The following is a 12488-nucleotide window of genomic DNA, read 5'->3' on the forward strand; positions in this document are numbered from 1 at the left end:
GTCCACAGTCTGGAACCTCCTGAGACGGTCCACAGTCCGGAACCTCCTGAGACGGTCTACGGGTCCGGAACCTCCTGAGACGGTCCACAGTCCGGAACCTCCTGAGACGGTCCACAGTCCGGAACCTCCTGAGACGGTCCACAGTCCGGAACCTCCTGAGACGGTCCACAGTCCGGAACCTCCTGAGACGGTCCACAGTCCGGAACCTCCTGAGACGGTCCACTGTCCGGAACCTCCTGAGACGGTCAACGGTCCGGATCCTCCAACTCCATGGCCGGAGCCTTCCCCTGCGCCGGTGCTCAGACGTCCAGTCCCGCTCGAAGGCCGGAGTGTTTCTCTGCGCAGGTGCCCAGTCCAGGCACGGCGTCCGGTCCCGCTCCATGGCAGGAGCCTTCCCCTGCGCCAATGTCCAGTCCGAGCATGGCGTCCAATCCAGCTCCATGGCCGGCGCCTTCCCCTACGCCGATGCCCAGTCCGAGCATGGCGTCCAATCCAGCTCCATGGCCGGCGCCTTCCCCTACGCCGATGCCCAGTCCGAGCATGGCGTCCAATCCAGCTCCAAGACAGGAGCCTTCTTCTGCACCGAGGTCCAATCCAGGTACGGTGTTCAGCCTGGGTCCATGGCTGGATCCGCGGCATGAGTGGGTTCTTCGGTCCGCACCAGAGCCACCATCAAAGATGGTGGATCCGAGAGCTGAGCGGGTTCTTCGTCCCGCACCAGAGCCGCCCCCGATGCTGGCGGATCCGTGGGATGACCGGATACTTCGTCCCGCACCAGAGCCGCCCCCGATGCTGGCGGATGAGCGGGTACTTCGCCCCATACCAGAGCCGCCACCGACACTAGACACCCCCCCCCCTAACCCTCCCCTTTTGTTTCAGGTTTTGCGGTGAAGTCCGCACCTTTGGGGGGGGGGGGGGGTACTTTCACGTCCTCACCATAGGAAGCCTTTATTTTCTATGGTTGAGTAGGTCAGGGTGTGACTAGCGATTTAGTCTAGTTTATATTTTCTATGTGGGGTTCTAGTTTGTTTTTTCTATGTTGGCGTCTTGGTGTGATTCCCAATTAGAGGCAGCTGGCTATAAGTAGCATAATTCCACCTGTGTGTTTTGGGATATTGTTTTGAGTAAGTGTATGTAGCACCACTTTGGTCACAGTTTGTTTCGTTTGTTTGTTTATTGTTTGTTTTTGCTAAGTTTCACTATTAAATATGATGTGGAATTCAACATACGCTGTGCCTTGGTCCGTCTATACAAACGAACGTGACATCCTAGGCCTTTCAATGTGGTAATGTGTTTCAGTTACAAAAGAGCCAGATAAGATGAGAGAAGGAGACTGAGAGCTCCTCTTTTCTTCCTCGCAGCGCTCAGACATATGACACACAAGGGTCTAACAGCTAGCCCAGATAAAACTATAAAACCATGCATGATACATTGACATTAGAGCAAAGGCACTTACTGCCTGATGCGAAAACAGTGGGGCATCCTTGATGCTAGATATGAGTGGTATATAAGTTACTGAGGAGAGGGAGTCTTGCTGCCTGGCAGTGCAGAGTATTTCCAACTTAATATAGCTGATTGACAGCCAGTCTCCCCTGGGGTCAACTGAAGGAGGGAAAACGTAAGTATTTTACAGCGTGAGTGACAGAGTGAGACCTAACAACCCTAGCATTATGTCAAAAACATGAGCGGAGGACTCCATGACCTAAGCCTTGATCCTATTTTTAAAAAGAGCTGTGACAGCCCAATATACTGTTAAGGCTATCCCATGTTGAGATCTAGATGATGTGGATAGGTTTGGATCTGAAGGTTTTGTCTGTGAAGATATTGAAATCTTTGGGTACTACACACCTGGCAGTGAGAGCATAGGTGTTAATTACTGTACAGTACGTCCACCAGTGCTGTTGTTTACTGAGGTAAGCTGTAATGTATATTCATAGCTATCAATAACAGGAGGTACATCAATGACATTTCAAACCAAGATGACTCATCAATGCACAGTAAACAAACCAAACAGAGTGTGTGGTGGTCATTTCTCACAGCACTTTCTGATGGAAATGCAGTGGTTCAGAAAAACCCAATAGAAACACATATTTTATGAATGGTTTCCAACTGGGAGTAGAAGCTGTGACCGGAGTCCAGCCGTGTCAATGAGGGGAAACAGATCCATTACCACTGCCTTTAAAAGGCCACCGTGAAATAGGAGCTTTTAAAAGACCAGAAGGAGGGTAACCTGAGAAACAAAGGTCAATCAAATATGGACTCCTTTAACAATTGCTTTCCTCTCTTACTAATTCCCAGAGGTCAGGGGAGGGGACAGGTGGAGTAGGGGATAGTCAGTACTGCTAGTGTTAGCCCAGTCTCCAATGCTTTGGGATCCTTATCAAAAATAACTCCACACACCACAAAGTAACCATTAAGAGTTTAACAAGGAAAATCACTCTCACACCACTAAGTGCCTCTCCTTGTCCATCTAAAATACCAATAAAACAGCTTCTATGTTTACCATTTTCATAAATACTTGAGGATACGCCATACTAACCATCCTTGAACAGAGTGTCGGCCCTGCCGCGTTGCTGTTAGCTGCTGTTATTAATGTGGTCATTTAAGCCCCCTGCGAGGATTCCTAGAATTAATTTAGGCATTTGGGGATGATGCTTAGCAATGACAAGGGCCATCCGTCTTGTCTTAACAGTTCTAATCTTTATGGAGGATCCAGACCTCAGGTAGTACATGTGATGGATAGCACCCCTGCCTGAGGACAGTCCATTAGGAGAGAGAGAGAGAGAGAGAAAACCACACAGCCCAAGCCCTGCCTACCTAGCTGTAGCTACCGCTAGCTACACTGTCCAAAGTGCTTTACTGAGGAGCTGGCTACCTGGCAGCTCTGTATACTACATTCCCAAAGAAAAGCCCATGTTTGGAACAAAAGTCCACTCCTGTTAACCATTCAGTAGTCCACATGGCCTGAGATAGTCCTAGGCTTGGAGATAAGGGCTGCATAGAGCTCCAGCTCTGGACTAAATGCCCACTCACACAGGATGACTCTCTACTGAGTGGTTCATTACTGACCTGAAGACAGAACAATCACCAGCCCCTTCTGCTCCCCTGAGAAAGAGCTAAAACACATAGCCTAGTATGAGAAGCTTGGGTGCTCCTAAACAGATGGGTCTGGGCGACTACAGGTCAGATATACCACAGCGTTATCGATGGATGGAATAACCATGTACTTAACATGTGTATGTATTCTGTTATACCACACATCAATGACCTTAAACACAACATGTGTGTTAGTTTGAGAGTAAACAGATGAACACATTTTGGGTTAGATGTAACTGATGTGTTTTTCACACCCTCCATAATGTCCCCATTATGTGTTGTTTGTCAGTGGCACGCTGCAGTAAGCCTTTAACAGGTACACACTGTTGCTCAGACCACTCTTGCCCGGTGAGAGAGCACATTGAAACCCGATTCAAAACAAAAATATTGCATTTATATTCATTAAAAAAATTAGCCCTATTCAAAATAAATTCAGATACACTGTTGTACAAGTCATTATGACAAAATACAAAAGCACTGTTGTTAAGTCATTATGACAAAATACAAAAGCACTGTTGTTAAGTCATTATGACAAAATACAAAAGCACTGTTGTTAAGTCATTATGACAAAATACAAAAGCACTGTTGTTAAGTCATTATGACAAAATACAAAAGCACTGTTGTTAAGTCATTATGACAAAATACAAAAGCACTGTTGTTAAGTCATTATGACAAAATACAAAAGCACTGCTGTTAAGTCATTATGACAAAATACAAAAGCACTGTTGTTAAGTCATTATGACAAAATGCAAAAGCACTGTTGTGAAGTCATTATGACAAAATACAAAAGCACTGCTGTTAAGTCATTATGACAAAATACAAAAGCACTGTTGTTAAGTCATTATGACAAAATGCAAAAGCACTGATTAGTGCACATTCATTTAGGCATTACATCAAGCTCTAGTGCCTTTTGACAGAGTAACTAAAGAGAAGAGAAAGTGCAGCAATCCATCACAAATCATCTCAGGCCTCCTGTCATCTCACACAGCATGTTAGCCTGTCACAGCTTTTTAATGAACTTATTCTGCAACTGCTGACAACAAAATAAAGAAATTGTAGAAAAATAGAGAAGAAGTGTAGGTTGTTACTATGGAGACCTGAGCTGGGTCCCAGTAGTTTGTGTCTGGCTGTAGCCCAGTAGTTTGTGTCTGGCTGTAGCCCAATAGTTTGTGTCTGGCTGTAACCCAGTAGTTTGTGTCTGGCTGTATCCCAGTAGTTTGTGTCTGGCTGTATCCCAGTAGTTTGTGTCTGGCTGTATCCCAGTAGTTTGTGTCTGGCTGTATCCCGGTAGTTTGTGTCTGGCTGTTTCCAGTAGTTTGTGTCTGGCTGTATCCCAGTAGTTTGTGTCTGGCTGTAGCCCAGTAGTTTGTGTCTGGCTGTATCCCGCTCTTTCTCTCTCCCTCTCTCTCATGCAACAGTGCTCAATCATGCCAACTGAACACATGATTCCTTGACAAACAAATTATACATGTTATGTCATATTACATATAACATCATCATCATCATCATAATAATCATCATCATCCTTCCCCTTCTCATGCCACATCACCACATAATTTGACTGTTCTCTTTCTGTGTGTGTGTACAGTATGTTCTCTCTATTGTCCTCTGTTGTTTCCCCCATTTTGTCTGTACCATAGAACACCCTGGCACTACTCTCCTCTCAAAAAGATGAGCGAGGCCTGTAATTTTCATCATTGGTACACTTCAACTATGACAGACAAAATGAGAAATAAAAATTCAGAAAATCCCATTGTAGGATTTTTAATGAATTTATTTGCAAATTATGGTGGAAAATAAGTACTTGGTCACCGACAAACAAGCAAGATTTCTGGCTCTCACAGACCTGTAACTTCTTAAGAGGCTCCTCTGTCCTCCACTCGTTACCTGTATTAATGGCACCTGTTTGAACTTGTTATCAGTATAAAAGACACCTGTCCACAACCTCAAACAGTCACACTCCAAACTCCACTATGGCCAAGACCAAAGAGCTGTCAAAGGACACCAGAGACAAAATTGTAGACCTGCACCAGGCTGGGAAGACTGAATCTGCAATAGGTAAGCAGCTTGGTTTGAAGAAATCAACTGTGGGAGCAATTATTAGGAAATGGAAGACATACAAGACCACTGATAATCTCCCTCGATCTGGGGCTCCACGCAAGATCTCACCCCGTGGGGTCAAAATGATCACAAGAACGGTGAGCAAAAATCCCAGAACCACATGGGGGGACCTAGTGAATGATCTGCAGAGAGCTGGGACCAAAGTAACAAAGCCTACCATCAGTAACACATTACGCCGCCAGGGACTCAAATCCTGCAGTGCCAGACGTGTCCCCCTGCTTAAGCCAGTACATGTCCAGGCCCGTCTGACGTTTGCTAGAGAGCATTTGGATGATCCAGAAGAAAATTGGGAGAATGTCATATGGTCAGATTAAACTAATATAGAACTTTTTGGTAAAAACTCAACTCGTCGTGTTTGGAGGAAAAAGAATGCTGAGTTGCATCCAAAGAACACCATACCTACTGTGAAGCATGGGGGTGGAACATCATGCTTTGGGGCTGTTTTTCTGCAAAGGGACCAGGACGACTGATCCGTGTAAAGGAAAGAATGAATGGGGCCATGTATCGTGAGATTTTGAGTGAAAACCTCCTTCCATCAGCAAGGGCATTGAAGATGAAACGTGGCTGGGTCTTTCAGCATGACAATGATCCAAAACACACCGCCCGGGCAACAAAGGAGTGGCTTCGTAAGAAGCATTTCAAGGTCCTGGAGTGGCCTAGCCTAGCCAGTCTCCAGATCTCAACCCCATAGAAAATCTTTGGAGGGAGTTGAAAGTCCGTGTTGCCCAGCAACAGCCCCAAAACATCACTGCTCTAGAGGAGATCTGCATGGAGGAATGGGCCAAAATACCAGCAACAGTGTGTGAAAACCTTGTGAAGACTTACAGAAAACGTTTGACCTCTGTCATTGCCAACAAAGGGTATACAACAAGTATTGAGATAAACTTTTCTTATTGACCAAATACTTATTTTCCACCATCATTTGAAAATTAATTCATTAAAAATCCTATATAATGTGATTTTCTGGATTTTTTTTTTCATTTTGTCTGTCATAGTTGAAGTGTACCTAAGATGAAAATTACAGGCCTCTCTCATCTTTTTAAGGGGAGAACTTGCACAATTGGTGGCTGACTAAATACTTTTTTGTGCCACTGTAACATCAGCATGGCACCATGCCACTGACTCTCTGGCTCTGACAACATACATACAATTCCACCAGCAGTTTAGCAACAGGAGAGGCCTCTTTACTGAGAGTACTTTGAGTGGGACCTCAGATCCGTATCAGTGGGCATTATGATAACTTTTGGAGTACATTAAGGTAACCATTAGTGGACATTTAGGTAGGGTAACTACATTAGGAGTGCGCATTAAGGTACTCGTTAGAAGGCCTTGAAATAGCTATAATTGGGATGAGGATGAGCGCTAAATGTACCCTCAGATAAATATGAGCGGGCACTTTGGCAGATGAGAGTCAGGAAATAAGATAAAACAGCATGGGAGGATTTCCTCAGGGGAGTAGAAACCTTGGCTCTCAACTCTCAGCCGCATCCTTTGTCTTTTTCTCTTTTGTTTTCTCCACTTTAAACAGAGGGATAATCTGCCTCAAATGGCACCATATTGTTGATAGCAGAGAGGCTTATTGTCTGCCTTTCATGTCTCTGATAAAAGACGAAGAGAGAGCTACTGTTCCATAGGAGAGTGTGCCATTACACTTCTTCATCTCCATAAAGGCCTTATTCATCCCTCTACCTCTCAGGACTCTGGTCTCTAGCAGCCTGCAGGCAGCAGCAGTGGAGTGCAGAAGGCTGGGGCCGGAGAGGATACGGAGAGGAGCAGCGCAGAGGCAGCCTGATGCGCTGAGCAGTAAGCAGGAAGCACATCCCTTTTGTTGTACTCTTTCATTAAGGCAATTAACATGGGACTGCTTTCGAAACAGCACGACTCAGTGGGACAAAAGACTGGAGTTGGCGGCAGCAATAGCTAGTTTTACTCCCCGACTTTGAAACCGAGTGATAACCATCTGTCTGACGCGCTCAGGCAATTCGAGCCAGCAGAAAAAGATACAGAGAGCGGGGAGGGAATATATTATTTATTTTGACACATCACTGAGGAGGACGGCAGCGGTACCACTTATCTTTGGAGCAGTAAGGCGGCATGCACGGCAAAATAATCTTAATTGCATATTAATATCACCTAATTAGCCTGTCAGTGGAGATCAGTCAACACAGTGTTGGTGGTAGTGTATTTCTGTTGGTGACTACTTTAACCACTCTCCCATAATGGGTGTATTATAAATATAGATATATATTTAACCAGGCAAGTCAGTTAAGAACAAATTCTTATTTACAATGACGGCCTACCCTAGATTCAAACCAGGGATTGCACTGATGCCTCTTGCACTGATATGCAGTGATTTGAGTTATTTAAAAATCATGGTTAACTTTGTCTGTGGTCCAAGTCTGAACCAGCATCATAGTTAATGGCACTGCCTGTGCCATTAAACCCCTACAACTCATCCAGAACGCCGCAGCCCGTCTGGTGTTCAACCTTCCCAAGTTCTCTCACGTCACCCCGCTCCTCCGCTCTCTCCACTGGCTTCCAGTTGAAGCTCGCATCCGCTACAAGACCATGGTGCTTGCCTACGGAGCTGTGAGGGGAACGGCACCTCAGTACCTCCAGGCTCTGATCAGGCCCTACACCCAAACAAGGGCACTGCGTTCATCCACCTCTGGCCTGCTCGCCTCCCTACCACTGAGGAAGTACAGTTCCCGCTCAGCCCAGTCAAAACTGTTCGCTGCTCTGGCCCCCCAATGGTGGAACAAACTCCCTCACGACGCCAGGACAGCGGAGTCAATCACCACCTTCCGGAGACACCTGAAACCCCACCTCTTTAAGGAATACCTAGGATAGGATAAAGTAATCCTTCTCCCCCCCCCTTAAAAGACCTAGATGCACTATTGTAAAGTGGCTGTTCCACTGGATGTCATAAGGTGAAAGCACCAATTTGTAAGTCGCTCTGGATAAGAGCGTCTGCTAAATGACTTAAATGTAATGTAATGTAAATGTAGTTAGGCAAGCATTAGCAGGGGAGGCCAGATTTGGAGGCTTGAAACTCACTAAGAAGTACATTTCATTTCACTTTGCAAAAGGGACGACACACACATCAGTTTGTGCTTCACTAAGAGCCCTAGAGGAACACAATGGCTGTGGAAAGCTTTTTGTGGTAACAGAAGAGAGGGGTGACTGACCTCCACTTGGCCATCTTCATCACAGCCTGGGAGAGAGTAACAGGAGCTACAGGCCATTATCGTTGCAGGAGAGGGCTAACCCGCAGAGCCATTCTCTCTCTCTCTTTCACACACACACGCACGCACGCACGCACGCACGCACGCACGCACACACACACACACACACACACACACACACACACACACACACACACACACAAACACACACATTGAAATACACATGAACATCAGAGGACAATGATGTGACATGTACATACACACAGTCACAATTTATATACATAATAAAGGTCATATTCACAGGTGGAGGATAAAAAAGATAAAGAAGATAAAAAAACAATAAAATAATATAAAATTGTGTCGCTGCAAAACATATTTGGTGGAATCATTACTATTCAAATAGGGCAGTATATTTTCCAGATGATATACCTTAAACAAGATAATCATTGGCGGTGAGAAGTGAGGTAGAAATGTCATTGTGCAAACGATGTGATTCTTTGATTTAGAATCCAAAGGGAGGCGCAGGCTGAATATGACATAAGATGATTCAGAAGGAGTGGAGCGTAAGGGAATACTTTACAAAGCTATGGGCATCCTGTGCTATAATACACAACATATCCAAGGAGGTGTGAAAGGAGTGGAGCGTAAGGGAATACTTTACAAAGCTATGGGCATCCTGTGCTATAATACACGACATATCCAAGGAGGTGTGAAAGGAGTGGAGCGTAAGGGAATACTTTACAAAGCTATGGGCATCCTGTGCTATAATACACGACATATCCAAGGAGGTGTGAAAGGAGTGGAGCGTAAGGGAATACTTTACAAAGCTATGGGCATCCTGTGCTATAATACACAACATATCCAAGGAGGTGTGAACGGAGTGGAGCGTAAGGGAATACTTTACAAAGCTATGGGCATCCTGTGCTATAATACACGACATATCCAAGGAGGTGTGAAAGGAGTGGAGCGTAAGGGAATACTTTACAAAGCTATGGGCATCCTGTGCTATAATACACGACATATCCAAGGAGGTGTGAAAGGAGTGGAGCGTAAGGGAATACTTTACAAAGCTATGGGCATCCTGTGCTATAATACACGACATATCCAAGGAGGTGTGAAAGGAGTGGAGCGTAAGGGAATACTTTACAAAGCTATGGGCATCCTGTGCTATAATACACAACATATCCAAGGAGGTGTGAACGGAGTGGAGCGTAAGGGAATACTTTACAAAGCTATGGGCATCCTGTGCTATAATACACGACATATCCAAGTAGGTGTGAAAGGAGTGGAGCGTAAGGGAATACTTTACAAAGCTATGGGCATCCTGTGCTATAATACACAACATATCCAAGGAGGTGTGAACGGAGTGGAGCGTAAGGGAATACTTTACAAAGCTATGGGCATCCTGTGCTATAATACACGACATATCCAAGGAGGTGTGAAAGGAGTGGAGCGTAAGGGAATACTTTACAAAGCTATGGGCATCCTGTGCTATAATACACGACATATCCAAGGAGGTGTGAACGGAGTGGAGCGTAAGGGAATACTTTACAAAGCTATGGGCATCCTGTGCTATAATACACGACATATCCAAGTAGGTGTGAAAGGAGTGGAGCGTAAGGGAATACTTTACAAAGCTATGGGCATCCTGTGCTATAATACACAACATATCCAAGGAGGTGTGAACGGAGTGGAGCGTAAGGGAATACTTTACAAAGCTATGGGCATCCTGTGCTATAATACACGACATATCCAAGGAGGTGTGAAAGGAGTGGAGCGTAAGGGAATACTTTACAAAGCTATGGGCATCCTGTGCTATAATACACGACATATCCAAGGAGGTGTGAACGGAGTGGAGCGTAAGGGAATACTTTACAAAGCTATGGGCATCCTGTGCTATAATACACGACATATCCAAGGAGGTGTGAAAGGAGTGGGAGACGTGTGTTCTGTTCAGAGTGTACATTTATAAAAAAATTATAAAAGCCGTGGATGTGTGAACTCTGCCTCGAGTAAAAGTGTGAACTGAAAAAGTTTTAGCATCAAAATGTAAGTGTTTTTGCAAAAGCAATTTAGAGGAATTCTTTACGATGGAAGTAGGATTTACAAAAGTGCAAAATGAACAAAAAGAAGACAGGCACTCAGCATTTTTGGCATTACAGTGATCACACGACAGTTGTTAGATTTTGTATGCTCGTGCTGTTTCAGCCGCGGTTTTGTATGCAATTCAACTAAAGCCACCAATGGGGAGGAAAGCAGACAGGAGACTACCGAGGGCAGCTTTAATAAAATGTCTGGTGTTTTTCAAATCTCGCTTCACAGCACTAGCCTAATAATTTACCATCTCCACCCCCTCTCCCCTCCAAAGGTTCTGCTAATCAAACAGCATCTCTGAAGAAATACAGCCCATTCTTCAAATGAGAATCATCATCATAACTGAAACTAGTCCTTGTCACATTAGCCCAGTGATAACCTCCTAACATGTGGTAAATAGAATGCCCACCATGAGACAGGACTCATGAAGCGAATTGGTTTAAACATAAAGCCAGTGGAGATAAAGCACATACTAAGAACATGCTCATTCCAGGTCCAGTGGGGTCGATATGAAGCTGTAGTGGACAGCAGTCCGATTTAAGGCCTTTTTGAGAATGGGGCCCTACAGGCTATTAAAGGGCCAGGGCTGTTAAAGGGGATGGCTGGATACAACCAGGGGAGAAGAATGAGGAAGTAAATAACCTGGCTGGACCCAGACTGACTGACTGGGGTTAAGGGAGCCACAGTGTTGGCTAGTCTAGTCCAACCAGACCTCTAAGGAATCTTACAGATGAACACTCAAGAGCTCTATGGAGGCTCATCAACAAGTCCATAGATAAACACGGCCAATGTCTAACACATAGACAGCCCTAAGGAAGCAGGAGATGATATCACCCCATCTCAATGTGGGTTACCCTCTGGGAGCTTCCCCTCTATAGCACTGATACAACACATGAATGAAGAGCAGGCCTTTAACAGACATGAGACAAGATAGGTTAGAGGGGGTCAGGGCTCATTCCAGTATCCCTAACAGACCCAAAAGCACAAGGAACTCCTTCACAGAGATTTCATCATTTCCTCTGATAAGGGTTTTCCTTTATCACAGCCATAAAAATTTCACTATGGCTCCCACATTGGGAAACGAGGCACTTGTGGAACTCGTTCCAGAAATTCATCAGCACTCTATCAGAGAATATGGCAGCCAAGTTTCCCTCTGTGGGGATGAGGATCACGCTCGCACTGTTAAAGCAGAGACCAAACTCTGGGGATGATTCACTGGATGATGTATTGGCGATTGGGATCAGGTTTTATAGAAGGGAGAGTAAATCATACGAGAAGCCATATGATATAACGGATGGTTTTTGACTGGCAGCAAAACAAATCATCATTTTCGACCATTCGGAGACCGTTCAGCTCGTGGAACATGAGGCAATTATACTGAAAGCTTTCACCATAACTTGTGTTATTGGCTAAATATAATGATGGATTTGAAACAAAAGTGAAAAAATGACCTATTTTTCTCTTCCTCTGAGCTGCCCGTCAATAGCTTTGATGACGTCCATCACTAGTAATGAACCAAAGAGCTGTATTACAACAATAACAAAAAAAGGAGCATTTGGTAGACTGACATAAAAGGCCAAGTTCAAAGGAATATTGAATTGCAGAGCATTGCATCATGTAAGGACACTACTGAATCATCTGCTGTGGAACCCGTTCCAGACAAACCTACATCTGAGCATAAAGCTGAGAGACAACAAAGGTTTCAGCTCCATTGATCTTGTTAACTACTATCACCTCTTTTAACAGATCTTGTCCCCAAAATTAACTAGAAACACATGAACAATGTACAAAGCAAATGTATTTGCCTGTGAATGTCATCATGTTATGTCAATGCAATTAACAGTGTCAAAAAACTAGATTTTCTCTGAGACAGATTTAAAAAAGCAAAAAAACATTAAGACTTTCTTGTCTGAAGTAGCAGATTTCAGAAGGGTGTGTATGGCTGTATCATAAAGGCCTAATTTAGTCTGTTTTTCTAACGAAAAGCCATAA

General features: G+C 44.6%; 2 protein-coding genes across 3 annotated transcripts in view; one reads left to right on the plus strand and one right to left on the minus strand.

Moving 5' to 3' along the window:
• The window catches only part of LOC135574068 (uncharacterized), a 38788-nt gene extending 30701 nt beyond the window's left edge, over nucleotides 1-8087 (plus strand). The window contains exon 4 of the mRNA XM_065024943.1: nucleotides 7634-8087. Within this exon, the coding sequence (XP_064881015.1) occupies nucleotides 7634-8067 (434 nt within the window). The 3' untranslated portion in view covers nucleotides 8068-8087. The remainder of the gene's footprint in view (nucleotides 1-7633) is intronic.
• The window catches only part of LOC115136716 (cell adhesion molecule 1-like), a 206329-nt gene that overhangs the window by 161167 nt on the left and 32674 nt on the right, over nucleotides 1-12488 (minus strand). The window lies entirely within an intron of this gene.

Source organism: Oncorhynchus nerka, linkage group LG11 (genome assembly GCF_034236695.1).
Source record: "Oncorhynchus nerka isolate Pitt River linkage group LG11, Oner_Uvic_2.0, whole genome shotgun sequence".
NCBI classification, from domain to species: Eukaryota; Metazoa; Chordata; class Actinopteri; order Salmoniformes; family Salmonidae; genus Oncorhynchus; species Oncorhynchus nerka.